The 25,301-nt window shown below is 41.5% G+C and overlaps 1 protein-coding gene across 3 annotated transcripts in view; it reads left to right on the top strand.

Annotated features, from left to right (window-relative positions):
* Positions 1-5,996: 5,996 nt before the first annotated feature.
* Positions 5,997-25,301, top strand: part of syt16 (synaptotagmin XVI) — a 101,531-nt gene continuing 82,226 nt past the window's right edge. For all 3 annotated transcript variants that reach the window (XM_034159421.1, XM_034159422.1, XM_034159423.1), the window contains exon 1: positions 5,997-6,197. In XM_034159421.1, the coding sequence (XP_034015312.1) occupies positions 6,185-6,197 (13 nt within the window). In that variant the 5' untranslated portion in view covers positions 5,997-6,184. The remainder of the gene's footprint in view (positions 6,198-25,301) is intronic.

Raw genomic sequence — 25,301 nt, 5'->3', positions numbered from 1 at the left:
CAATTTTATTCACTTTATACATGCTTCCCTTAGGCAGTATTATTAGACAGCATTGCTTAAATTTTCATTGTTACGCAGATGATACCCAGCTTTATCTATCCATGAAGCCAGAGGACACACACCAATTAGCTAAACTGCAGGATTGTCTTACAGACATAAAGACATGGATGACCTTTAATTTCCTGCTTTTAAACTCAGATAAAACTGAAGTTATTGTACTTGGCCCCACAAATCTTAGAAACATGGTGTCTAACCAGATCCCTACTCTGGATGGCATTACCCTGACCTCTAGTAAAACTGTGAGAAATCTTGGAGTCATTTTTGATCAGGATATGTCATTCAATGCGCATATTAAACAAATATGTAGGATTGCTTTTTTGCATTTGCGCAATATCTCTAAAATTAGAAAGGTCTTGTCTCAGAGTGATGCTGAAAAACTAATTCATGCATTTATTTCCTCTAGGCTGGACTACTGTAATTCATTATTATCAGGTTGTCCTAAAGGTTCCCTGAAAAGCCTTCAGTTAATTCAAAATGCTGCAGCTAGAGTACTGACAGGGACTGGAAGGAGAGAGCATATTTCACCCATATTGGCTTCTCTTCATTGGCTTCCTGTTAATTCTAGAATAGAATTTAAATTTCTTCTTCTTACTTATAAGGTTTTGAATAATCAGGTCCCATCTTATCTTAGGGACCTCATAGTACCATATCACCCCAATAGAGCGCTTCGCTCTCAGACTGCAGGCTTACTTGTTCCTAGGGTTTTTAAGAGTAGAATGGGAGGCAGAGCCTTCAGCTTTCAGGCTCCTCTCCTCTGGAACCAGCTCCCAGTTCCGATCAGGGAGACAGACACCCTCTCTACTTTTAAGACTAGGCTTAAAACTTTCATTTTTGCTAAAGCTTATAGTTAGGGCTGGATCAGGTGACCCTGAACCATCCCTTAGTTATGCTGCTATAGACTTAGACTGCTGGGGGGTTCCCGTGATGCACTGTGTGTTTCTTCTCTTTTTTGCTCTGTATGCACCACTCTGCATTTAATCATTAGTGATTGATCTCTGCTCTCTTCCACAGCATGTCTTTTTCCTGATTCTCTCCCTCAGCCCCAACCAGTCCCAGCAGAAGACTGCCCTCCCTGAGCCTGGTTCTGCTGGAGGTTTCTTCCTGTTAAAAGGGAGTTTTTCCTTCCCACTGTCGCCAAGTGCTTGCTCACAGGGGGTCATTTTGACCGTTGGGGTTTTTTTGTAATTATTGTATGGCTTTGCCTTGCAATATAAAGTGCCTTGGAGCAACTGTTTGTTGTGATTTGGCGCTATATAAATAAAATTGATTTGATTTTATTGTATTGTATTTTTTAATTGTGTCCCCTTTGTTCACTTGAATTAGTTCTGTAAAAATAAATAAATGAATGGATAAATTAATTAATTAATACTGAAGGAAACCTGGTGTCAGCTGAGGGAAATGACCAAAAAACAAAGCTGTACTTTGAAATTGTAAACTCCGTTCACTATTGCAGTTGTGATTTAATTTGCTTTCAGTGTTTAATGGGGGCTTCATTGTTTTATTTAAATACAATTTTTACAGTATTGTCCATTTTTCATGTTGTTTATTCAGTGAAGATGAAGAAGTAAGGCCCATTGGTGCCAGTGCTTATCCCCAGAAACCTTAGGTTATTTCCCCAGTCAAGTGCGTTGTTGCAGACAGAACGGTCCCCCCCTAAAAATTGGTCCGCCCTGCCTTCACTGCTCATGCGTCATTTCGGAGCTTCAGCGGCGATTCACTGATTATCACCTTGTTTCTGCTTAAAACTGCATCTAGCCATCATCTATCTCATTGACAGGTATCTCAAGCTTTTGTACAACAATCATTTCCACATAAATTCAGCATTATTTCATTATAAAAGATGGCAGACCGATCAGAGTGCACAGCTGCTGCGGCGCCTACGTCATTTAAGAGCGTCTGTAACGACTTGCCAATTATTGCCTCGTTTTCTACTTAAAATGGCCTCATTTCTGCTTAAAACTGACTTTAAAATGATTTAAGAGGTTTTACCTTGTCAGCTGATGGTTAATAATCACATTCATCCATTTGATCACTTGATCGTGTAGAGAGTCCGTCTAAGACGTGCTGCTGTGGTCCCAAATGACGCATGCGCAGTGAAGGCAGGGCGGACCACTTTTTAGGGAGACGTTCGGTCTGCGACACCGGTACTCGGTTACAGCTGTGGACTGGAATGATGGAGATGAAATGTCATGTCCAAAGACATGAGTAGCATCACTGAGAATTGAACCCAGATTTCCATATTAGTGATCTATCTGCTATCCCACTGTTCAGCAACAGCAGGTAAAAAATAGTCTACATGAATTTTAATAGCTGGGTAATAAATTTGTTTAGGAAGGATGAATGTCGCATAAAGACCAACTTCCAGGAGGGCAAATGTTATATATGTGATTACCCCTCTCTGATGAAATTTGAAAAACTGAAATTTTGTGGTCCAATAGAGTTGAACAGCTTTTGCGAGTGATATAAAGCTTCCTGAGTATGTTTCATTTGTTTGTTTTTTTGTTTGTTTGTTTTTCTCTTTATCTCCTATCGTGTAATAGGTTGTTATTGTACTATTTTTGTTTAAACTATATTGACCTCCTCTGAACAGATATCACAGATGTTTCAGATTCCTAGTATTTTCTTTTTATTTATTTTATACCTACTGAATATTTAGAAATTGTGAATAAAAAGGCAAACCCACAACTCCCTCAAAAACATCCAAATAACACTGACACCACCATGTTGGTGAGATCAACTGACAGAGATTTTTCATGGGAGCAAAATAATGGTTAATGATTTCTGAGATGAGATATGGCAAAGAGTCCAGTCTTCTTCTTTAGCGTGTGCTTGACATGATCTTGATCAGTTTAAAGTGATACAATGCACTCACCTTTCTAAATTACAGATCTTTGAGATTTATTGGCAAATTAATTGTTTATGACAGATATAAAACTGCTGAAGTGTCACACATAGTTAGTGGTCATGCCCAGGTCTAGAATGTTTCTGAAAGTCCTGATACTGCCCAAAACCCCTGCGTGTCTTGTTTGTGTGGTGTCTGATAGAATGTAACTATCTACATAGGATGACAAGGTTTCACTACCTCCATCATCACGTGTTACTCTGGAGATTCACTAATCTTGGCAGTGATATTTATGTATCTGGGTCTTCAGCCTTTGAGAGCAAGAGGCACCTGATATGGAGTCAAGAGGTTGCTGGACAGAGATGTTTGGCAACACTGATATCTTTAGAGGAGAACGAAAGTCCAAGTCTTATAGGTCCTGGTGCTTCCTGGCTGACTGTATGGTTGTAAGACTTTGATGTAAACCAATGACCTAAGGCAACAACTGGATGTCTTTGGTACCAGGTGAAAATGCTTGGATACTGCCGGTGTAACAGTTTATCTTCCTCCCTGGATATCTTGACAAAACATGCACGCGTACACAGCATCTATAATCATTAACATCTTTAATTTCTTTCTTTGTTTCCAACTGTCATAATAAAATGATTAACTATCACTTGAATCAAATTATCCTAAAATCAATTATATGCTATAAAACTGTATAAAAATATTTTGTACCATACATATTTTTATCTATATAGTAATAACATTTTATGATTACATTAGTACTAGCAGAATATAGTTACATGATTACAAATAGATAAAACTTTAAGTAAAATGTTCATTACAGCAAAATATTGCTATCATAATGGGAGTTGAAAAACTAACATACATGTATTGTGTGTTTATCGTCATACTCTTGGTATAATAACAAGCAATTGATATTTGCAGGGTAGTGAAGGGTCTGTTCCAGGGACTTCGTTCTTTTGAATACATTTGATCTTCACTGATTGTGGGGTCACTTGCCGTGTAGTTCAACACCAGTTGGCACTCTAAAGTTTGACTCAGTCTTCATGCTACTAAAACTTGAAACCACTTTGCTGTAATATTTAGTGGATAAAAATGATTTGAACACATCTTTATTCATTCTTTCCCCTGCCAAGCTGCTCGTCCAGTGAGAATCACACTGTTTCAAATAATCATATTTGTCAATTTCATGCTACATTTATATTATTCTGTTGATTCCCATCTGCCATTCTATATTTATGACCTAGTTTGTGCAAAAGAGATTTGAGAAAGGCAGCAGACGTTATAGGCCCCTCATTTTCATTATGTTTCTTAAACATACTATTGTGTCTGTGTGTTTTGTGTGTGCGTGCGCACACTACTACAGTATGTGTTCTATACATATACCATGGATATTTTATGCAAAACTAAATTGGAGTATTTTCCATCACATCACATATTTCAGGTTGTCAATCAGGTCCATATATTTGTAGAGTATATTTGGAAGGGGGATTTGTAGGGGTGGTGGCCAAGTGATTAATGCACTTGGTTTCAGTGTGGAAGGTTCCCGGTTCAAATCCCACCCCTACCACATTTCTCCATGCAATGTGGAGTTGCATCAGGAAGGGCATCCGGCGTAAAATTTGTGCCAAGTCAACATGCAGATCCACCTTGGATTTGCTGTGGCGATCCCGAGTACAAAACAAGGGAGCAGCCAAAGGGACTTACTTATTTGGAAGGGGGATTTAAAGATACTTCAGAATAGGAAATATTACTATTATAGATAGCTATAGATACATATAGAAAGAATACCAATATTGTTCACCGTCAATCAAACTGCTTCATCTGTGACCATAAAACATCCACAACATATCGAGTTTAAAGGTTACTCTATCCTGATTGGCCCTTATCAAGGTTTGGGTTCATCAGTGCTGCCCTGTGGGATTTTTTTTCAACCTTTATTTAACCAGGATAAAACTTATTGGGATTAAGAATCTCTTTTTCAAGAGTGTCCTGGCCAAGAGGCAGTACATATACAGTTACATTTACATAGAAAACAGACACTTGAACGAGATAATACAATCAGGTAAAAACCTACAGGTTTGTTTCAAGAGCCATCAAGAATGATTTAAAAGTGTTAAGTGGCACTAGCTCTTTCAGTCTAAACTCATTTTGGAGTTGATTCCAAGAGTGGGATGTTGGAATGTTGCCTGTCAGGGGTGGGGGTCCTTGGGGGGCAAGATATCCTCTGGGGAAGTTATATTGTTAGACTAGGGAGTACGTCTGTTGTCTGCAAAATCGCTCTTTTGCGAGCTCACATTCTGCGTGTAAATGCTTGTCTTTAGCAATATAAAACTATATTTGATTTCAAAAGAATGAATTGAAAATCAGGTCTTTGTAGCCCTCCTAATAACTTCAGTAGCTTATCGCCTAAATGTGGAGCTGCACAGTAGGGATCCTAATATCGATAATATCGATACCAAAGCTGGTATTGATATTGAACATCCTCGTGTAAAAAGATCGATACTCAAGCTTTTTTCTCTCCCGCACGCACTGAACACAGAGTAGCGCACCCTTGTATTGTGGTTTGTCAGCCCTCTACCTCAGGAGATTTTGTTTTAAGTTGTGTTGAGTGATATATATTTTTTTTAAAACAAAAATGTTGATTGTGATAATGAAGTATTTTGTTGTCACGTACAGTGTTTGGCGAAATTCTATCCTAGGTCTTTTGGATCCTTTGGATCTATGTAGCTTAAATATGAAAAAGTATCCATATCGGTATCGATATCGGCGATACTGGGCCTGTATTTACTTGGTATCGGATCAATACCAAAATTCCCCGTATTGCCCACCTCTACTGCACAGAGTAAACCAAAGGGGAAAAAAGCATATAGAAGGGGAGTGTTTGTTTTTAATGTGATGAGTTTGAACACAAGGTGAGCTCATGTGAATTATCTCCCACCTGTACTGGACACTTCTGAGAAAAACCAGATGTGATCCTTGAGACAGTTTGTTGATGTATTTGCGCGCTCAAGTCTTAATTCGTTTATCTATCCCTGGGATAGCTGTTTAGCCTTGTCTTATATATTTATATATCTTATAAATGTCTTATATTTTCCAGACGATGGCAGTAAAAGAACGCAAACAAATGGCAGCGGACTTCCGGCTGCGAGGCTGGAGGTCGGCCATGTTTGCGTGTGTCTGCGGCGGCGGTGTGGGGAGGTGAGGAGCGCTGAGGCGGAGGATGCTGCTCTGTCCGCTAAACACGCCAGTCCGCTGAGGGAAACGGACGCGGCCATGGCCTCTGACAGTAAGTGCCAACATCTCCTCCCGTCTAATCCTGACGGGATGATGTTTCTGGTGTCGCTGGTGCGGACAGCTACCGTGGAAACGCTTCCCTCAGGTCTTTTTTTTTTTCTTTCTTTCTTTTTTTCTTAGCTTTGGCTGGCAGGGATTGACAGGCTATGTAGGCCAAGTGTTCCTCCATTTTTTCCTTATAACTGCTTTTGTTGTCCATTTTCTTATGCCAAATTATATTATAATATTCTTTCAGCTGTTCTGATGATAGAGGTAAATGTGACATCACAATCGAGCTCCATTTAGCCTGTTATTGCATACATGTAATAACATATACAGTCTGAATCTCTTTCACACACACATACATACAGTAGTGTTCAGATTAATAGTAGTGCTATGTGAGTAAAAAGATTAATCCATGTTTTGAGTATATATGTTATTGTTACATGGTGAACAAGGTACCAGTAGATTCAATAGATTCTCACAAATCCAACAAGACCAAGCATTCATGATATGCACACTCTTAAGGTTATGAAATTGGGCTGTTAGTAAAAAAGTAGAAAAGGTGTTCTTCACGATAATACTTGCAGTATCATCTGCTGTTGACGCTGCAAACTCTGCTTTTTTAGCAATCCTGAGAATCACTAAACTAGTATTTAGTTGTATAACCACAGTTTCTCATGATTTCTTCACATCTGCGAGGCATGGAGTCAACCAACTTGTGGCACCTTCCAGCTGTTATTCCACTCCAAGATTCTTTAACAACATTCCACAATTCATTCACATTTCTTGGTTTTGCTTCAGGAACAGCTTTTTTGATGTCACCCCACAAGTTCTCAATTAGATTTAGGTCCAGGGATTGGGCAGGCCACTCCAAAACATTAATTTTGTTGGTTTGGAACCAAGATTTTGCTCGTTTACTAGTGTGCTTGGGGTCATTGTCTTGTTGAAACACCCATTTCAAGGCCATGTCCTCTTCAAGTATTTTGACATATCCAAACTGATCCATGATACCTGGTATGCGATATATAGGCCCAACACCATAGTAGGAGAAACATGCCCATATCATGATGCTTACACCACCATGCTTCACTGTCTTCACTGTGAACTGTGGCTTGAATTCAGAGTTTGGGGGTCGTCTCAAAGACTGTTTGTTGCCCTTGGACCCAAAAAGAACAATTTTACTCTCATCAGTCCACAAAATATTCCTCCATTTCTGTTTAGGCCAGTTTGTGTGTTCTTTGGCAAATTGTAACCTCTTCTGCACGTCTTTTATTTAACAGAGGGACTTTGCGGGGGATTCTTGCAAATAAATTAGCTTCACACAGGCATCTCCTAACTGTCACAGCACTTACAGGTAACTCCAGACTGTCTTTGATCATCCTGGAGCTGATCAGTGGGTGAGCCTTTGCCATTCTGGTTATTCTTCTATCCATTTTGATGGTTGTTTTCCGTTTTCTTCCACGCGTCTCTGTTTTTTTTGTCCATTTTAAAGCATTGGAGATCATCGTAGATGAGCAGCCTATAATTATTTGCACCTGCGTATAAGTTTTCCCCTCTCCAATCAACTTTTTAATCAAACTATGCTGTTCTTCTGAACATCCCATTTTCCCCAGGCTTTCAAAGAGAAAAGCATGTTCAACAGGTGCTGGCTTCATCCTTAAATAAGGGACACCTGATTCACACCTGTTTGTTCCACAAAATTGATGAACTCACTGACTGAATGCCACACTACTATTATTGTGAACACCCCCTTTTCTACTTTTTCTTTTTTTACTAATAGCCCAATTTCATAGCCTTAAGAGTGTGCATATCATGAATGCTTGGTCTTGTTGAATTTGTGAGAATCTACTGAATCTACTGGTACCTTGTTTCCCATGTAACAATAAGAAAGATACTCAAAAGCTGGATTAATCTTAGTGACATAGCACCACTATGCCGGACAAATATTAAAGGAGTTATGATGTCTTGAATGCAGTATGTTTGTTTATACAAGTAGTTATACAAGAGTTATGCACATGGCCGCCATGTGAATAGGGTTGGCCTTTTCTCTATGGAAAAATATTGAAGTTGTTTGATTGAAATACTGTAAAAAAAAAAAAATTGAAGATTCAGTTGGACAATATTATTTTAATAATTCTCTTCAGGCGTTGATGATTTCATTACAAAAGTGATGTTTACACAATAAAAGATATTTATTCTCCTAATTTAACTGGCACTGACAACATACAGGGTGAGCCAATAAAATGTTACCACTTTTTGATCGTACACAACCTTTTGAAATGAGAACTTATTCGAAAATTTTATTTACAGACTTGTAACAGAAGCATCAAATTAACATTTGATACCAAAGTTTTCCCACTTTGTCTCTTGTTTTCCGCACAGTTCAATAATTGATGACATGTTTAATCCCACGCTCCTCTTCTTTGGATTACAAAAGTGGTAACATTTTATTGGCCCACCTGTATATTAAATTGCAGTTATTAAAACTTTTTCCCCACTTTCCCATTACACTGAGGCTTGTAAACAGTTTCTAGTTTCTAAACAGCTCCAATGAAAACTATTAACTTTTCATTGTGAAAATGAGTGAAGACCCCCTCCCGCTGTCACCGAGCAAATGGAGCGTTTTGGAAACACGAAGACTTTACCATACATAACCATACGTTTCTGATGAACGGCATCTACGGGACACAAAAAGAAACTGGATTATTCACCTTATTCAGCCCCATCCACTTTTGCAACACATGCTGGAATATCGGGCCAAGACAATTCAGCATGTTGAATATCCACGATTTGCGATCAGAGGGCCCCTGAGGTCCTTCGGAGCAGACGTGAGTGCACTTAATGCATCACACATGGCAGGAATATTTGATAAGATTATCTTTAGAGCTTTCATGATAGTCGGGGCAACCTTAAGATTGTCGGAAGGGGAGGATGGGTCCGAAATCAGCATAATTATCTTGCCGTGTGAACCAGGCATTACTGACATCTTGCAGAGCAGCAGCCTCTTTGAAGTTTTGTGAGATTTTGCAGAATTTGAAACCTCAATAGGGCGAATATCTCTCTCTCTCTCTCTCTCTCTCTCTCTCTCTCTCTCTCTCTCTCTCTCTATCTCTCTCTCTCTCTCTCTCTCTATATATATATACATAGTTTGCATGGGATGTCAGATATGACATATAGCATATAGGAGGGTGTGGACTTTACCCGAGCGCCCTCTGGTGACCATTTTTGGCAGCTGAAAACATCACCTATCTCAATACAAAAACATGTAATTTGGTCACTTTTCAGAGGGATCAGACTCATCAGTTAAGTCAATGTAATGTATGAGCCTTTATTGTCATTGTACATATACATACATACATTGAGTGAATTTGTCCTCTGCATTTAACCCATCATAAATACAGTTAGACACAATCAGGGTCGGACTGGGAACAAATTTCGACCCTGGCATTTTTCCTCTGGACCAGCCCACTATTGGCCCGACGAATCCACTCCCAAACACGCACACCCACCCGTCCATACCGAACCCCCAATGAACAAATACTATACACCTAAAGACCATGAACACACACCTAAACACACACTTTCACTGTCATTTCACCTTGATCATAGTACAAAACACAGACCCAGCGCCACGATGGGGCATCCTGATAACATTAAAGGGCAATTACATATTTGACGAAATTACAAGTTTAAATGACTAAAAAAAATCATGAGGTTTATGTCACAGAAATCCTACTTTACAATCACACTGCAGTCATTGTGAAATTATTTCTTTGCATTTATAATAAACACTTGTATTTATTTAGTGTTTGTTTTCTGGTTGAAAAAAAGATAAATAATCTACCAGACTTAAAAAAATATACAAGTTTCCATGTTATTTTATTTGTCTAAAAATAAATGTCTGAGGTTCCTTATGTTAAACAAGAAATTATCTAATCTGAAATAACAGGTGGTTTTAATACAGATGAAGGTTTCTAAAGAACCATTTATTGATTTATTTACCTATTTAATTACAAGGGTTCTAAACTTTTTTTAACAGTAATCAGAAATTTTGAGTAACAACGTGGTTACGTAAATACACGAGCTTTCCAGGAGCGCACGTCTCCTCCGGTGCGCACCATTTTTTTGGGGGGGGGGGGGGGTGCGAACCCTGCCCCCTGTGATAAACTCATCGCCCCCTTAATTTTTTTTTTCTGGTGCCGGGTCTGACAAAACGGAAGCAATGCACACAAGCGGAAAAAAGTTTTTGTGTCTCCAAAGTGTGTGAGTGAGTGAGTGAGTGAGAGAGAGAGAGAGAGGAGAGAGAGAGAGAGGTAATGTGTAAACCACTGCTAGGATTCACACAGCAGCAAATTAAGGACTGAAGTCCGTAGCTGTTTGCATTAAAGATTAACAAAAGTAAAGCACAGTTAAATAAGATAAAAGAAAACGATTCCACCTTGTATCAGTAGAAGAGCGGAAGAAGTCCAGGCACCGAGGACTCAATCCATTCACAGGGGCGGGAGCGGCCACCTGCTCTTCCTGCAATCTGATTGGCCACCCTGTATGCTTCTCCATTGTCATTGGCTGTTGGTCTGTCAATCATTGTGCCGATGTAAGTCTCCGTTGTATGATCAAACGGAAACAAAACTGAAAACCTAGAATAAGACTGCGCCATGTATGAAACACTACAGAACTTTTATTTTGACACAAATTCAGGAAGTGGCTCTGCAGCTGCGCTGATTAAATGCTGTAGCTTCACCGATCACGGACTTTCCTCGTGTTGACAGCAGCGCGCGGTTCGAGAACACTGTATATTTCCATAATCTCTATAAATATGGGAAGGCCGGCCCCACGCACGTCTAAATGTGCAGCGGCCCACCAGGCAAATGCCCAAAATCACAGATTAATCATCCGAGCCTGGACACAATCCAACCACTAGGAGCATGGGGCAGCCACAGTTCGGTGCAGACCCCAAATAATCAGGCTTTGGTTCATTTGGTTCTATCTAGCTATCTATCTACCTACCTACCTACCTACCTAGCTAGTCTAGTGTCCATGTGGCCGCAGCAAATGCTAGTCTGTGTATCTACCCTTCCAAAAAGTATTAGTACATTGCAAGTATGTTTCAAGTATACTTCCAGTTTACTTTTATATACTTATGAGTACTATTTTTTGGTAAGGGTATATATCTATCGATCTATCTATACATATATATATATATATAACAAAAAATATAAATGCAACACTTTTGGTTTTGCTCCATTTTGTATGAGATGAACTCAAAGATCTAAAACTTTTCCACATACACATATCACCATTTCCCTCAAATATTGTTCACAACCATCTAAATCTTGATAGTGAGGCACTTCTCCTTTGCTGAGATAATCCATCCCACCTCACAGGTGTGCCATACCAGATGCTGATTAGACACCATGATTAGTGCACAGGTGTGCCTTAGACTGTCCACAATAAAAGGCCACTCTGAAAGGTGCAGTTTTGTTTTATTGGGGGGGGGGGGGGGATACCAGTCAGTATCTGGGGGGACCACCATTTGCCTCACGCAGGGCAACACATCTCCTTCGCATAGAGTTGGTCAGGTTGTCAATTGTGGCCTGTGGAATGTTGGGTCCACTCCTCTTCAGTGCTGTGCGAAGTTGCTGGATATTGGCAGGAACTGGTACATGCTGTCGTATACGCCGGTCCAGAGCATCCCAAACATGCTCAATGGGTGACATGTCCGTGAGTATGCTGGCCATGCAAGAACTGGGACATTTTCAGCTTCCAAAGAATTGTGTACAGATCCTTGCAACATGGGGCCGTGCATTATCCTGCTGCAACATGAGGTGATGTTCTTGGATGTATGGCACAACAATGGGCCTCAGGATCTCGTCACGGTATCTCTGTGCATTCACAATGCCATCAATAAAATGCACCTGTGTTCTTCGTCCATAACAGACGCCTGCCCATACCATAACCCCACCACCACCATGGCCACTCGATCCACAACATTGACATCAGAAAACCGCTCACCCACACAACGCCACACACTCTGTCTGCCATCTGCCTGAACAGTGTGAACCAGGATTCATCCGTGAAGAGAACACCTCTCCAAGGTGCCAAACGCCAGCGAATGTGAACATTTGCCCACTCAAGTCGGTTACGACGACGAACTGGAGTCAGGTTGAGACCCCGATGAGGACGACGAGCATGCAGATGAGCTTCCCTGAGACAGTTTCTGACAGTTTGTGCAGAAATTCTTTGGTTATGCAACCGATTGTTTCAGCAGCTGTCCGAGTGGCTGGTCTCAGACGATCTTGGAGGTGAACATGCTGGATGTGGAGGTCCTGGGCTGGTGTGGTTACACGTGGTCTGCGGTTGTGAGGCTGGTTGGATGTACTGCCAATTCTCTGAAAACGCCGTTGGAGACGGCTTATGGTAGAGAAATAACATTCAATACATGAGCAACAGCTCTGGTTGACATTCCTGCTGTCAGCATGCCAATTGCAACGCTCCCTCAAATCTTGCGACATCTGTGGCATTGTGCTGTGTGATAAAACTGCAACCTTTAAGAGTGGCCTTTTATTGTCGGCAGTCTAAGGCACACTTGTGCACTAATCATGGTGTCTAATCAGCAATCTTGATATGGCACACCTGTGAGGTGGGATGGATTATCTCAGCAAAGGAGAAGTGCGCACTATTCACAGATTTAGACTGGTTTGTGAACAATATTTGAGGGAAATGGTAATATTGTGTATGTGGAAAAAGTTTTTAGATCTTTGAGTTCATCTCATACAAAATGGGAGCAAAACCAAAGTGTTGCATTTATATTTTGTTGAGTTGTGTGTGGTGTATATATATTATATGCACACACACTAACGCCTTGCCCGTGGGGAGCCACGTGCTCCTAGATTGGGTAGTGTTTATAAAATAGGTAGCTGAGCTTTTCAAGGGTTGTAATAATTGTGCAAAGTTCTATAATGAGTTGGAATGGTGTGTGATTCCACAATGTTTTACTGTTCTCCGTTGTATGTTTTACACCAAATTACCTGATGCGCTCGTCTCATAAAGAGCTGGCCAGCTCCCGTGTCATGAAGAGCCGGGCGCTCACGTCATGAACACATCAGCAGTGATCTGCTGCAAATGTGGATATGTGTTTTACTTAGTACAATGTGCAGAAATCCGACAGTGGCACCTGCCTTGTGGGGCATCCCGCGGGGTGATTTCCTGCATGGCATATTCAGCGGCTTTGCCGGTGCTCTGACATGATGGTCAGCTGAAGCAATATGTTTTAATTCATTCCCCTGCGAGGACAGCATGCTGACGTCCCGCCTTCCACGCTGTAGTTATGCAACTTCATATCCATAAGCCAGTATAGGTAGTTCCCGAGCTGTGACTTGCGAGCAAAGATATTTAAAACAGCTGCAGGTTGCAGGGAGACATGCCCACCTCTGTCAGTGGACCTCATCAGGTTACAAAAGAAAAAGTTTCATTCTCTGTTATTTTGTTCTTGGATTTTAATTTCATGTATGTATTATGTGTTTGTCCTGCATCTGTCTGATGTCTGTGTTGTAATGTAACACCTTGCGTGCACGGTCACATCTAGCTGTCAGCCAGTCAGCAGTCAGCTGACAGGCGCTGGGTGTCCACAGCAAAGCGTTTGAGCAAAGTGATCACACAAGAATGAGTTCACGCCTTCACCCTTATGTGTTTTATTTCATTTCCACGGTTTTCTCCTGTCATGTAAACACAATTTACGTGGTGGAAGTGACATCAGCTGGCTGCTCAGACGCTGGTAGGTCCTCATGAGGGCGTGAGCGTTCGAACACATGTGCACTGCATGTTCTCCAGCTGAGGTGCATTACACAGCAGTCCAGCTGGTCCAGCAGCTGACTATGGTACCTTCATCCACAGCTGACAATGTAGGATTCATGGTGGGTGTGTTTGTGGTGGTGGGGTGGGTGACACTCCACAAGCCATTTGTGTGTTGTGTTGGGGAGGGGGGTTCAGCACAGTCACACCCATTTATGTTGCTAGGTTACGCGACTTTTGTGTGGCACTAGACACTTTTCACAGACAGTCGAATGTGGTCACCTGTTGTCTACTCCCGTACCAGGAGCGTGAATAGCCCCGCCTTTTCTAAGTGTCCATCGGCGGTGTTTAGATGTTCATGTGTGACACCTGGAATTTGGCCAACACCTGCCGAGCGGGGGATTGAATAGCATGCGCAGGGCATTTGTTGTCTTCGGCCGCTGTGTGTACAAATGGCTCTGGTTTTTCATGAATGGCATGCATTCCTCCTTGTTGTGCACTAGTCGGTTTCAATCATGTTATGTGTGAAGGGGCCCAAAGGTTTACCAGACATTGATCCAAAAAGAGAAGATATCCAATGAGCAGGAGTTGTGTGGAAGAAAATGCCTTGTTGATGAGCAGACCAGTTGAATGGGTGACTGTGTGATGTTGTCATGTCAGTATGAACGACATCGCTGAGGAATGTTTCCAACACCTTGTTGAAAGTCTTCTCCATGAAGAATTAAGGCAGTTCTGAAGGCAAAAGGGGGTCCAATCCTGGGTACTAGCAAGGTGTAACCTAATGAAATATATGTATATAAAGCTGACCCTGTGCCTGTGTCTGTGGTGTGTGTGTTTGCTATGCACAGCCCCAGTAATTAACCCTCTGGGGTCGTGCCGTCGTATACGATGCTAAGACCAAGCTTTACTTTACTGATATGAGATAGAAACTTACTTTTTTTTGCTGAAAAAGTTAACTCCGCGGACTTTGGAACCAGCCATCGGCCATCTTTGTACTCCTCATAGAAGCTGTGTGATGACGTGCGCAATGTAGTGTCCAATCGGAATTGGTTCACACCGTCACATGGTTTTCCAAATCCAATCGTGGGGCAGATTTACCTCACATGACAAGCCAAAGATCGTTTTCAGGAGTGATATGTTACTCGTTGCCTGTTTGAATAGCACCCTGGGTGCTCCAATGAGTACATGCTATTAGTACATACTCAATGTGCCCTGTGCCATTACGCACAGCGATCAGTGAAAGCAGGATCAGACGAGAGCCTCTGATGACAATCTCACGTGCTCAACAAAGAGTGTTTAACGATCAGGATTGCTCCACTAGTTTGCATGTGAATGTTACTGGATAACTCTGTTGCTTTCTCTGTGTAAAGCACTGTTACCATATCAATGGACAACAAAATGCATAGACCATTTTGTATATATTGTTCAAATGTGCATTTGTGTTTATTGTTTGAACCTTTTTGTTCAATCTTTCACACAAGATCTCAAATTACCTTTATAAAGTGTCAAAACAGTTGTTTATTATATTTTGCTGTTTGTTTTGAATAAAAGTGTGTGGAAAATTTTTTCGCTTTATTTGTTTCCTTGCCTATTTTTGATTGTAAACCTTATTACAACTTATAAAACACAACAAAAACATATATATTCTGAAAGCACAGGTTGTCCTGAAAAAAAAAAGAGACATACATCTTGATTATGGGATGCAGGGAGAGCTGTTACAGCAAATAATAAAACATTTATGCCAGGTGAGTGGAACTGTCCCAGAAAATGCCCTCGGGACCCCAGAGGGTTAAGCAGTCAACACCAAATTTGGTAGGTGACTGGGGGGCACCAAGGGGGAAGTCATTGGGGCCCTTAGGTTGAAAGTGTACATTGCGAGCAGACACACACACACACCACTGTCACCTTTTATATTTGTGCATGGCCTGCTCCATTTTGCACGTCCCAGTAATTAAGGAATCAACACCAAAGTTGGTATGGTGATTGGGGGCAGCAAGGGGGAGGTCACTGTGGCCTTTAGGCTGAAAGGATATGTGCGCGAACACACCACACACCCACACACAGAGTCAGCCTTATATATTAGATCATGACCCACTCACTGGAGACCTTATTTTAACAGTTCATCTGGTACTCAGGTCAGGGGAGCAAGCATCACACTTTACTTACTATGTAGTAGTGGCTGGCTAGGGTGCACTTTAATTACATTCCGAATGGGCCAGCGTACCGCGTGCGAGTCAGGCCACAGGTAACTCGGCTAATGTGGGTGGTGTTGTGTGTGTGTGTATCTTGGAGTTGCTGTGCCGACCCCGAGTGCAAACAAGAGAGTAGCCACTGAAGGGACTTACTTTGATGTGTGTGTGTGTGTGTGTGTGTGTGTGTGTGTGTATGTGTATGTATATATATGTATATATATATAAAGGTCTGTCCATAAAGTATCGTACCTTTTTATTTTTTTCAAAAACTATATGGATTTGAATCACGTGTGATTGCATGAGCCAAGCTTGAACCTTCGTACGCATCATTCGCCTGTGGGCAGGCTTTGAGTGAGCAGTGGTCCACCCCTCCCGTCAGATTTCTTTTGTCTGAGAACTTGCTGAGAGACTGCCGCTTTGCTCCATGAAATTTTTTTCAGAAACTGTTAGAGACAGGCAGTTGGAAGCCATTCGATAGATTCAGTTGGATATCGGTGAAGATTCTTTCGGCGTCACGTGGATTATGGACTGTTAAAACCTTTTTAAAGACGGCTCACAGCGGCAGAGGTCGCGCGGCGCGCCGAGCGGCCATCGACAGGGTGGATCGACCAGATCATTTCTAACTGAACGCTGTGTTGATCCGGGACATCATGTGACTACCACAGAAATGGCAGGAGAGCTGGACATAGCAGTTTTGCGGCACATTCCACTGTTACAGGAGATTTGTAATGAAAGACGTGCGGAGGAAATTGTGTAACAGCTGGACATGCCCCAACATGTCCTGTGAGACTTCCAACACGGAGGTGGTTTTTTTTTTGTTGCGCGTCATGAGCTGCTCCGTGCCGACACGCGAATCCTCCGCACGTCACCGATATCCAACTGAATCTATCGAATGGCTTCCACTGCCTGTCTCTAAACAGTTTCTGAAAAAAATTTCATGGAGCAAAGCGGCAGTCTCTCAGCAAGTTCTCAGACAAAAGAAATCCGACAGGAGGGGTGGACCATTGCTCACTGAAAGCCTGCCCACAGCGAATGACGCAACCGACAGGCGTGGAAAAACTCACGCATGCGCACGAAGGTTCAAGCTTGGCTCATGCAGTCACACGTGATTCAAATCCATATAGTTTTGAAAAAATAAAAAGGTACGATACTTTATGGACAGACCTCATATGTATATATATATGTGTACGAGGTCTGTCCAAAAAGTATCAGACCTTTTTATTTTTTCAAAAACCATATGGATTTGAATCATGTGTGCTTGCATGAGCCAACCTTAAACCTCCATGCGCATGCGTGATTTTTTCACGCCCGTCGGTTGCATCATTCGCCGGTGAGCAGGCGTTGTGTGAGCACTGGTCCTCCCCTCTCGTTGGATTTTCATTGCGAGGTGGAACGATTTGGAGCTTTGGCTGCATCAAATTTTTCCAGAAACTGTGAGAGACAGCCAGGTGGAAACCATTCGGAAGATTCAGACGGCTTTCGGTGACAGTCCTATGGGCATCACACAGATTAAGGAGTGGGTACACCAGTTTAAAGACGGCGCACAATGGCGGAGGGTGCGCCGCGCTCCGAGCGGCCATCGACAGGCTGAAACGACCAGATCATTTCCAAAGTGAATGCTGTGTTGATCCGGGATTCGTCTGACTACCAGAGAAATTGCAGAAGAGGTGGACATCAGCACTTTTTTCAGCACATTCCACGGTTACAGGAGATTTTGTAATGAAAGACGTGCGGAAAGTTGGAAGTCTCGCAGGACATGTTGTGACATGTCCAGCTCTTACACAATTCCTCGGATACTCACTCGACTGAAAAAGCCACCGAAAGCCGTTTGAATCTTCCGAATGGTTTCCACTGGCTGTCTCTCACAGTTTCTGGAAAAATTTGATTCAGCGCTGCTCCAATCGTTCAGACATTTTCCTCAAAATGAAAATCCAACGAGGGGGGAGGACCAGTGCTCACTCAAAGCCTGCTCACAGGTGAATGACGCAACCGACAGGCGTGAAAAAACTCACGCATGCACACGAAGGTTCAAGGTTGGCTCATGCAAGCACACGTGATTCAAATCCATAAGGTTTTTGAAAAAAATAAAAAGGTCTGATACTTTTTGGACAGACCTCGTGTATATATATATGTGTGTATATATATATATATATATGTGTGTATATATATATAGATATACAGAATTATGCCCAGAATGCAAGAAGTTGATCATTTCTATAGAAAGAGGCATTCATCTTGATGTATGGAAACCAAAATAATTATCTGACACAGTGAATAAAAACTTAAGAAAGTGTAGCTTGAGACTGTTGTTTTTAAAGTAGACCTGCATTGAAATAAATGTGGTCAGATTTCAGAAAGAAATAGCTGATATGTTTTATAAGACCCTTGTGAATGCAGTAAAGTAAATCTGTAAGCCCAAATTGTAATTCAGCGGAGAAATCTTTGTTTAAAAATGACAAATTTGCAGCTAAAATTTAGCCCTCTGTGAAAAACACTTTGTACAGCCGTATTATTTCCATGACATCAGGGACAAGACGACGCGCTCCCGCCTTCAGGTCCGATCCCGCGTTGAAATTGATTTATCTGTTAGTAATGTTACTTACAACCCCTGGCAAAAATTAGGGAATCACTGGCCTCGGAGGATGTTAATTCAGTTGTTTAATTTTGTAGAAAAAAAAGGCAGATCACAGACATGACACAAACTAAAGTCATTTCAAATGGCAACTTTCTGGCTTTAAGAAACACTATAAGAAATCAGAAAAAAGATTGTGGCAGTCAGTAACGGTTACTTTTTTAGACCAAGCAGAGGAAAAAAATATGGAATCACTCAATTCTGAGGAAAAAATTATGGAATCACCCTGTAGAATTTTTATCCCCAAAACTAACACCTGCATCATATCAGATCTGCTCGTTAGTCTGCATCTAAAAAGGAGTGAACACAACCTTGGAGAGCTGTTGCACCAAGTGGACTGACATGATCATGGCTCCAACACGAGAGATGTCAATTGAAACAAGGAGAGGATTATCAAACTCTAAAAGAGAGTAAATCATCACGCAATGTTGCAAAAGATGTTGGTTGTTCACAGTCAGCTGTGTCTAAACTCTGGACCAAATACAAACAACAGTGGGAAGGTTGTTAAAGGCAACATGCTGGTAGACCAAGGAGACATCAAAGTGTCAAGACAGAAAACGTAAAGCAATATGTCTCAAAATCGAAAAATGTACAACAAAACAAATGAGGAACGAATGGGAGGAAACTGGAGTCAACGGCTGTGACTGAACTGGAAGAAACCGCCTAAAGGAAATGGGATTTACATACAGAAAAGCTAAACGAAAGGCATCATTAACACCTAAACAGAAAAAAACAAGGTTACAATGGGCTAAGGAAAAGCAATTGTGGACTGTGGATGACTGGATGAAAGTCATATTCAGTGATGAATCTCGAATCTGCATTGGGCAAGGTGATGATGCTGGAAGTTTTGTTTGGTGCCATTCCAATGAGATTTATAAAGATGACTGCCTTAAGAGAACACTGTAAATTTCCACAGTCATTGATGATATGGGGCTGCATGTCAGGTAAAGGCACTGGGGAGATGGCTGTCATTACATCATCAATAAATGCCAAGTTTATGTTGATATTTTGGGACAATTGAAAGGATGTTTGGGGATGATGAAATCATTTTTCAAGATGATAATGCATCTTGCCATAGAGCAAAAACTGCAAAAACATTCCTTGCAAAAAGACACATAGGGTCAATGTCATGCATAGGGTCAGTGTCAATGAGCAGATCTGATTTGATGCAGGTGTTAATTTGGGGGATGAAAATTTACAGGGTGATTCCATAATTTTTTCCTCAGAATTGAGTGATTCCATATTTTTTCCTCTGCTTGGTCTAAAAAAGTAACCGTTACTGACTGCCACAATCTTTTTTTCTTGATTTCTTATAGTGTTTCTTAAAGCCAGAAAGTTGCCATTTGAAATGACTTTAGTTTTGTGTCATGTCTGTGATCTGCGTTTTTTTCTACAAAATTAAACAACTGAATGAACATCCTCCGAGGCCGGTGATTCCATAATTTTTGCCAGGGGTTGTATACATGTCCCTGGTTTCACCATCCAAAAGTAGCTGCAATGAATGTGAGATACAGATCTGTGTGCTCAGATCAGCAACGACATCGACAGCGGGCGCCGTTCTTCCTCTCCCGCTCGCTGCCTCCGTTGCACTTATTAAGTCTGCGGGCTCGTTAACGAGCTCGTTAACCGCCGACGGGGCCACTCACACCGCCTGTGTCTTGCTTTGGCAGCTGGTGTTGTGCTAGATTCAGCGCACACACCGGCATCACCCTCTCTGTCTACTGAATGGAGCTGCAGCACACTTGGCACAAGTTCCTGAGATTACGCTTGCTGTTTTAAAAATGCGAAGCGGCCAGTACACCTGTTGCTGCAAGGACAGACTTCTTGCGGCAAAATCCACAGCACCGCACGTCTCGGGAATCGGAGCCCCAGAGCTCCATGGACGCTGAGAGAGGTTTATATATTTTTAATGACTGGGATTCTTTGCGGGTCTCGCCTCCATATCCCGCGATGGTACCGGAGGTGAAAGACAGTAGATTTTCATTGCGACACACCACTCAATCAAACGGGCGTATGAAAAAGTCCCACAAAATAATTTTCAAGCACAAATAAAAGAAATGTGTACTCACCAAACATGCCGCAAGACAATATGAAGTTTTAAAAAAGTAGATCCTTCCGTATAAGACAAGAAAAAGGTGCAGATGCAAACTGACGTAAATCCACAAATTACAGTTGGCGCAATGCATGCTGGGAGAACGGTCTTGTCCGTGACGTCTCGGCAGCGTCCATGATGAGAGGGACAATTTGCGCAGGGCTAAATGTTAGCTGTAAATTTGTCATTTTCAAATGAAGATTTCTCCGTTGAATGACAGATCTGGGCTTGCAGATTTACTTTACTACATTCAGAAGGATCGCATGTGTAAATGTAAGTCATTTTTTGTTCAAAAAATCTGACTGCATTTTTTTCAATGCAGGTCTCCTTTAAATAACATTGTATGTAAATAAAGTAGATGTTTTTAATTTGTTAACTGACAGTTTGGTAAAATGGAACATATGCTGCTGGGGAAAAAAATTGAGTTTGAAAGGAAGGTGTGTGTGTGTGTGTGTGTGAGAACTATGGAGCTGTATATAAGAACTAGAGAGCGCAGTCGCGCTGAGCCATGTGCCGACAAGGAGGCGTGGTTGCCATTTTAATTCTGGGCAAGTTTGTGATTTGCGTGCATAGAATTCACTTAGTCTCATCAAGAACAGATGGAATATGCCGGAAAGCTGCGCATGTTGGCAAAGCCACAAACGGAGGAACAAGGGAGACAATATGTCCTTCCATAAGTAAGTGGTTTTGGTTAGTCTTGTCACTTTGCCCAGGATATTTGGATAGATAAATGGCTGTAGTGTCCTCCTGCCATGTCGCCCGATGACCCGACCATTAACTCTTCACTTATGCTAGTTGATATTTTCCACTGCTAACCAGTGGTCTAGTAAATACTTGTCGTTAGTGATTAAAATTGTTCAACAAGACTGGGATTTTTTTTTAAATTGCACCTTAAAATAATGAGATGATAATGACCCACGCTGTCCCTCTCACAGTCACACCCACACACAGAGATGTGTACCACACCACTGACTTCATGAATGAAACTCGGTCAATAAAGGATAATTGTGTAAAAATATAATATATATAAATGTATTGTAATGGTTTAGGAGCCACGCTTCACTGAACAGCAGCAGCAGCTCAGCCGAGCAGCGCAGCTTAACAGCGCAGATCCGTGTAACTTTCAACACGAATATTTGAGAATGTGTGAGTGTCAGAGTACGTTTAATACTTTCCTGACATAATTTAATATAATTAAATTTTACTGTCTCTATATCCAGGGCAAAATGGCATTTTAAGACATATTTTGCGAGCATTTTTCTGAGTGTGTTCATCGGGTCGCGAATCTCCATTGAAAATGCATTAACATCCGGGTACTTCATCAATATTTTGCCCGGTTAGGAGATGTCATGTCGCTGTCCATGAAGGGACGTTTTCGTTTAGTGTGGAGCATTGGGACTGCGCTCTCTAGTTCTTATATACGGCTCCATGGTGTAAACCTAGCTGTAGTGTGCATATAAACTTGACGTTGTATAGCCATATGGCTAGGCAGAGCTTTCATAGGTCTGGAGCTGAACACACTGTGAATTAAATTTCATTATATAGTTTTTAATTTTATGTAATTAAAAGAATCAGCATTACATACAGTATGTGTTTGACTGACAGATACATTGTAATTAAACATGGTTAACTGTAGCATGACTATAGACAGCATTGTGCTATCAGTGGTATTGAAGCAAATCATCAAGCAGTTTAGTGTCTGAAGTGATTAATATACTCACAAAAATATAAACACAACACTTTTGGTTTTGCTCCCATTTTGTATGAGATGAACTCAAAGATCTAAAACTTTTTCCACATACACAATATCACCATTTCCCTCAAATATTGTTCACAAACCAGTCTCAATCTGTGATAGTGAGCACTTCTCCTTGGCTGAGATAATCCACCCCACCTCACAGGTGTGCCATATCAAGATGCTGATTAGACACCATGATTAGTGCACAGGTGTGCCTTAGACTGCCCACAATAAAAGGCCACTCTGAAAGGTGCAGTTTTGTTTTATTGGGGGGGGATACCAGTCATTATCTGGTGTGACCACCATTTGCCTCATGCAGTGCAACACATCTCCTTCGCATAGAGTTGATCAGTTGTCAATTGTGGCCTGTGGAATGTTGGTCCACTCCTCTTCAATGGCTGTGCGAAGTTGCTGGATATTGGCAGGAACTGGTACACTCTGTCGTATATGCCGGTCCAGAGCATCCCAAACATGCTCAATGGTGACATGTCCGGTGAGTATGCCGGCCATGCAAGAACTGGGACATTTTCACCTTCCAAGAATTGTGTACAGATTCTTGCAACATGGGGCCGTGCATCATCCTGCTGCACATGAGGTGATGTTCTTGGATGTATGGCACAACAATGGGCCTCAGGATCTAGTCATGGTATCTCTGTGCATGTCAAATGCCATCAATAAAATGCACCTGTGTTCTTCGTCCATAACAGACGCTGCCCATACCAGAACCCCACCGCCACAGGGGACCACTCGATCACAACACTTGACATCAGAAAACCGCTCACCCACACGACGCCCCACATATGCTGTCTGCCATCTGCCCTAGACAGTGTGAACCGGGATTCATCCAGTGAAGAGAACAGCTCTCCAACGTGCCAACGCCAGTGAATGTGAGCATTTGCCCACTCAAGTCGGTTTACGACGATGAACTGGAGTCAGGTCAAGACCCCGATGAGGACGACGAGCATGCAGATGAGCTTCCTTGAGACGGTTTCTGACAGTTTGTGCAGAAATTCTTTGGTTATGCAAACCGATTGTTTCAGCAGCTGTCCGAGTGGCTGGTCTCAGACGATCTTGGAGGTGAACATGCTGGATGTGGAGGTCCTGGGCTGGTGTGGTTACACGTGGTCTGCGGTTGTGAGGCTGATTGGATGTACTGCCAAATTCTCTGAAACGCCTTTGGAGACGGATATGGTAGAGAAATGAACATTCAGTACACGAGCAACAGCTCTGGTTGACATTCCTGCTGTCAGCATGCCAATTGCACGCTCCCTTCAAATCTTGCGACATCTGTGGCATTGTGCTGTGTGATAAAACTGCACCTTTCAGAGTGGCCTTTTATTGTGGGCAGTCTAAGGCACACCTGTGCACTAATCATGGTGTCTAATCAGCATGTTGATATGGCACACCTATGAGTTGGGGATGGATTATCTCAGCAAAGGAGAAGTGCTCACTATCACAGATTTAAACTGGTTTGTGAACAATATTTGAGGGAAATGGTGTTATGTGTATGTGGAAAAAGTTTTAGATCTTTCAGTTCATCTCATACAAAATGGGAGCAAAACCAAAAGTGTTGCGTTTATATTTTTGTTGAGTGTATTTACATTTGTATGTCCATTTAGAGGTTGGTTTTGAAAGTTACAGCTGCCAGTGAACAATTTTGTAAATGCTGTTTGTTTCCACTGGTGGATGTTTGTTTACAGCTTGTTCAGCAAGACAAAGCAGCACGAGATGAGCGCACGCTTGTTGACAGTACTGGTTATGATCTAATTCATGTGACTCTTACTATAAAATGTAAAATTTGTATATTAAAAAAGTGGCTCTGTTTATAAAACATTAACACTGAGATAATCCAAAAGTACTGTGCATCCGGAAAATATTCACAGCACTTCACTTTTCCACATTATATGTGACAGCCTTATGCCAAAATGGAGTGAATCCATTTTCCCTCAAACTTATATTCACACACCCCATAATAATATGTAATTTTTTTGTTGTTGTTGTTGCAAGTTTATTAAAAAATCAAAAACCAAAAGAAATCACCTGTACATAAGTATTCACATTCTTTGCTCAGTACTTGGTGATGGACCTTTGGCAGCAATTACAGTCTCAAATCTTCTTGATATGATTGCCACAAGCTTGGTGCACCTATCTTTGAGCAGTTTTGCCCATATCCTTTTTGCAGGACCTCTCAAGCTCCATCAGGTTGGACGGGGAGCGTCGGTGCACAGCCGATTTTCAGATCTCTTCAGAGATGTTTAATCAGCTTTCGGTCTGGCCTGGAGGAAGAATGGCAAACGCCCCAAAATTGGAACCCCTGAGGACCTAAAAATGAAAATTACAGTAGACCAAGTGTAATATATAAATGAAAGCTGTGGTACTCTAGATTTCAGAAATATATACATTTTATCAATCAAAACAAATATTAAAACACTTCTCTTTTTTAGCCAGTAGTGCAAGAGGAATGGCAGTCAGACATGGTGATGAAGCTGCTTCAGTAACCTGGAAATACCAATTTCAAACATATTCGGGTAATATAAACCAAGTAATTTTAATTTCAAACATATTTGGTAATATAAATAATTTGGTAATATTTTTTGTTCAAAAAAACATTTTTAAACATTTCTAATATTTGAATATATTAATATTTGAATATTTTTCTGTGGTCTTGT

The sequence above is a fragment of the Thalassophryne amazonica genome, chromosome 19 (genome assembly GCF_902500255.1).
Source record: "Thalassophryne amazonica chromosome 19, fThaAma1.1, whole genome shotgun sequence".
Taxonomy (NCBI): domain Eukaryota; kingdom Metazoa; phylum Chordata; class Actinopteri; order Batrachoidiformes; family Batrachoididae; genus Thalassophryne; species Thalassophryne amazonica.
Note: the sequence above shows the minus strand (reverse complement) of the source record. Positions and strands in the feature narration are given on the sequence as shown.